This window comes from Orycteropus afer, unplaced genomic scaffold (assembly GCF_000298275.1).
Source record: "Orycteropus afer afer isolate SDZICR_OR568_19922 unplaced genomic scaffold, OryAfe1.0 scaffold00474, whole genome shotgun sequence".
NCBI lineage: Eukaryota > Metazoa > Chordata > Mammalia > Tubulidentata > Orycteropodidae > Orycteropus > Orycteropus afer.
The window spans coordinates 962,538-966,042 of NW_006922061.1; the positions used below are offsets into that span (position 1 = coordinate 962,538).

Here is a 3,505-nt window from a genome sequence, read left to right on the forward strand (position 1 = left end):
CAACCCCCATTGGATCTCCAAGGTGATAAATCTTTACAGAAGTGGATTGCCCAGTCTTTCTTCCAAAGAGTTGCTGGTGGATTTGAACCACCAACCTTCTGGTTAGCAGTCAAGTGCCTTAGGCACTGCACCATCAGAGCTCCTTAACATAATCATAATGGCCCTTAAATGTGAAAGAGAAGAGCAGAACACACAATATCAGAGAAATTCAGTTTGAAAAAGACTTAGCCAACCACTGCTGGCTTTGAAGATGGAAGAGGAATGAAGGTAGGCTCTAAAAGCTGAAAAAGGCAGGAAAATGATTCTTCTTTTAGAATCTCCAGAAAGAAACACACTCCAGTAAACATCTTGACTTTTTTCTTTTTTTTAATAGCAGAATTTTTTTTCTTATCTTTATTGTAATTTGAGTGAAAGTTTATCTAGCAAATTGGTTCTCCATTCATCAATTCATAAACAGTTTTTCTGTGACATTCATGGCAATGCCACAACATAACAACACTCATTCCACTTTCTCCCTGTGTACTCTTTTCCTTCATCCTTCTTTCCTATCCCTTGTTGCCTTACCTTTATCCCTGGTTGGCCTTTTGGTCTCATATCATTGATTCTTCCAATGAGTGTGTACTTGACTGGTGTTATTGTTCACTTTATAGGCTGTGTGTGTGTGTCTGTGTGTGTATCATTTGGCTGAAAAGTTGAGCCATGGGGGTGAGTTCAGTTCCAGGCTTGAAGGAAATCTAAAGATCATAGTCTTGGAGGTTCTACCAGTTTCTGTCAGACCAGACCAGTAAGTGTAGCTTTTTTTTTTTAAAATGATTTTGAGTTTTGTTCCACATTTTCTCCTACTCTATCCAGAACCTCCTGTTGTGATCACTTTCAGAGTGGTCAGCTGTGGTAGTGGGCACCATCTAGTTCTTCTGGCCATAGGGTTGTGTAGGCTGGGGTTCACTGGCCATTAGTCCTTTGGACTTATTGTTTCCTTGTACCTTTGATTTTCTTCACTCTTCTTTACTCTGGATGGGGAGAGACAAACAGCTGTACCTTAAGTGGCCTCTCATAGCTTTTAAAACCCCAGTCCCTACTCATCAATGTAGGATGTAGAACATTGTCTTTGTGGATAATGTTATGCCAATTGATCTTAATGTTCCCTGAGACTATGGTCCTGAGTCCCAGGCCAGTGACTCATTCCCTTAAGGTGTTTGGTTATGACTAAGATGTTTTTATAACTCTGTCCCCTGTATGCTCTCCCATATACATGGGTATATTTGCAGCACATATGAATAGATATGCAGAAATATCCTAGGTCAAGTCTATATATGTTCATGGGTAAAGTTCTATTCACCTTCCCACCTCTGTTCAGCTTGAGTGTCTACGTATTTACTCATAGCTTATTATTATTACTGTTATTGCAGAGTTGTGCATGTAATAGTATTTACCTTTGTTGCCTTTAACTCTTGTGCTCCTCCCATTGTCTTCTTCTGTCTTGGTCATTTTGTTCAAATATCTCCTTACTGTAAAATGCCTTTATCTTCTCCCAAGTTGTTATGTATCTACTTTGTAGTTAGTGACTTACGTTCCTTTTCCCTCCCACACCTGGTAAACTTCAAAGAATGATTCTTTCTGTATGTAAGCCTTTTCTTGAGTTTTTAAAGTAGTGGTCTCATACAATATTTGTCCTTTTGTGATTGATGAATTTCACTCAGCATAATGTCCTCTAGGTTCATCCATGTCATGAGGTGTTTCACAGATTCGTTGTTCTTCAACATTCTGTAGTATTCCATTGTGTGTATTTACCTTAGTTTGTTTATCCATTCATCTGTTGATGGACACTTAGATTGTTTCTATCTTTTTGCTATTGTGAATAATGCTGCAATGGGCATGGGTGTGTAGACTATATCACTTTAGCCCATTGAGAACAATTACAGTATTCTAACCTCCAGAATTGTAAGATAATAAACTTGTGTTGTTTTAAGTCTCTAAGGTTGGGCAATCCTACTTCCGTAGTGATACTGCCTCGGAAACCCAAGGAGGGGTCGCTATGAGTCGGGGCCGACTCGACGGCACATAACAACAACAACAACAACAAGTTTGTTAAAACTTTTGATATGGCTCCATTATCTCTCCCAAACCTAAAGTATAGGGATTGTGCCAGAATTTATTAATAAAGGCTAGAAAATATATAATTAGCCTAAGAATTATTTTTTCTAATTATTTGTTTTGGTGATTCATTTTACTTTGGTTCAGGTGATCAAATACCATTGAGTAATTCTTATATGTCTATCACTGTTTAGGTTTTGAATATCAAATGAGGGAAGACATAACACTAAAGAAATTGTTTGTGAAACAGAGGTCTGTACTATAGCAGTATAGATAATGGGCCATGATTGTAGATGTGTTGGTATTTGATATGTGTAAATTATTTATTCCAGAAAATTGTGCTGGGGCCAAATTTTAAATATGAAACAGTGATTTAAGGTTAATCAGGAATAACTGGGTGCAATAAAAATATGTTTAGGGTGATGATTTTGGCGATGGAAGAACTTTAATCATGTAAGATGTATTTTTCTTTCAGGCATACAATATATGTTTCATCTTTGCCATTAAGATGAACACAGTTTCCACATATGTTATAATTAAAAAATGTCTTTTTTCCCAAATTGGCATTGGAATTATAGCCAACAACTTCCTTCTTCTCTTCCGGATCATCACACTCCTGCATGGTAAACCTAAGACCACCGATCTGACCACCAGTCACTTGGCCCTCATCCACATAATTATGCTTCTCAATGCAGTGTTTTTGGTGTCTCCAGATGTGTTTGAGTCACTGAATTTTCGGAATGACGTCAAATGTAAGGTGTTTTTTTACATTGGCAGAGTGATGAGAGGCCTCTCCATCTGTACCACCTGCCTCCTGAGTGTGCTCCAGGCCATCACCATAAGCCTCAACACCTCCTGGTTGGTGAAGTTTAAACATAAATCCACAAGTTTCATTTTCTCTCTTTTGTTCTTCTTCTGGTTCTTCTGTTTGATATTCGGTAGTAACATAATCTTTTACACTATGGCTTCCTCCAATGTTACTCAGAGAAATGTTCTGATTGTCAGTAAATACTGTTCACTTTCCTCCATGAAAGCCATCATCTGGAGGCTGATATTCATACTGACAACATCCAGGGATGTCTTCTTTGTAGGAATTATGCTGTTGGCAAGTGTATACATGGTTATTCTCTTGTCTAGGCATCAAAGGCAATCCCAGTACCTTCACAGCAGCAGCCTTTCTGCAAGAGTCTCCCCAGAACAAAGGGCAACTCAAACCATTTTGCTGCTGGTGAGTTCCTTCGTGGTCATGTACTGGGTGGACTTCATCATCTCATCTTCATCATTGGTGTTGTGGGTATATGACCCAGTCATTTTTGATATTCAGAGTTTTGTGGTCAATATCTATGCTACTGTCAGTCCTTTTGTGCTAATGAGTTCTGATACAAGGATAATCAATATTTTACAAAATATG

At 38.3% G+C, this 3,505-nt stretch overlaps 1 protein-coding gene across 1 annotated transcript in view; it reads left to right on the forward strand.

The window, feature by feature from the left end:
• Nucleotides 1-2,602: 2,602 nt before the first annotated feature.
• Nucleotides 2,603-3,505, forward strand: part of LOC122151473 (putative vomeronasal receptor-like protein 4) — a 50,848-nt gene continuing 49,945 nt past the window's right edge. The window contains exon 1 of the mRNA XM_042782809.1: nt 2,603-3,467. Within this exon, the coding sequence (XP_042638743.1) occupies nt 2,603-3,467 (865 nt within the window). The remainder of the gene's footprint in view (nt 3,468-3,505) is intronic.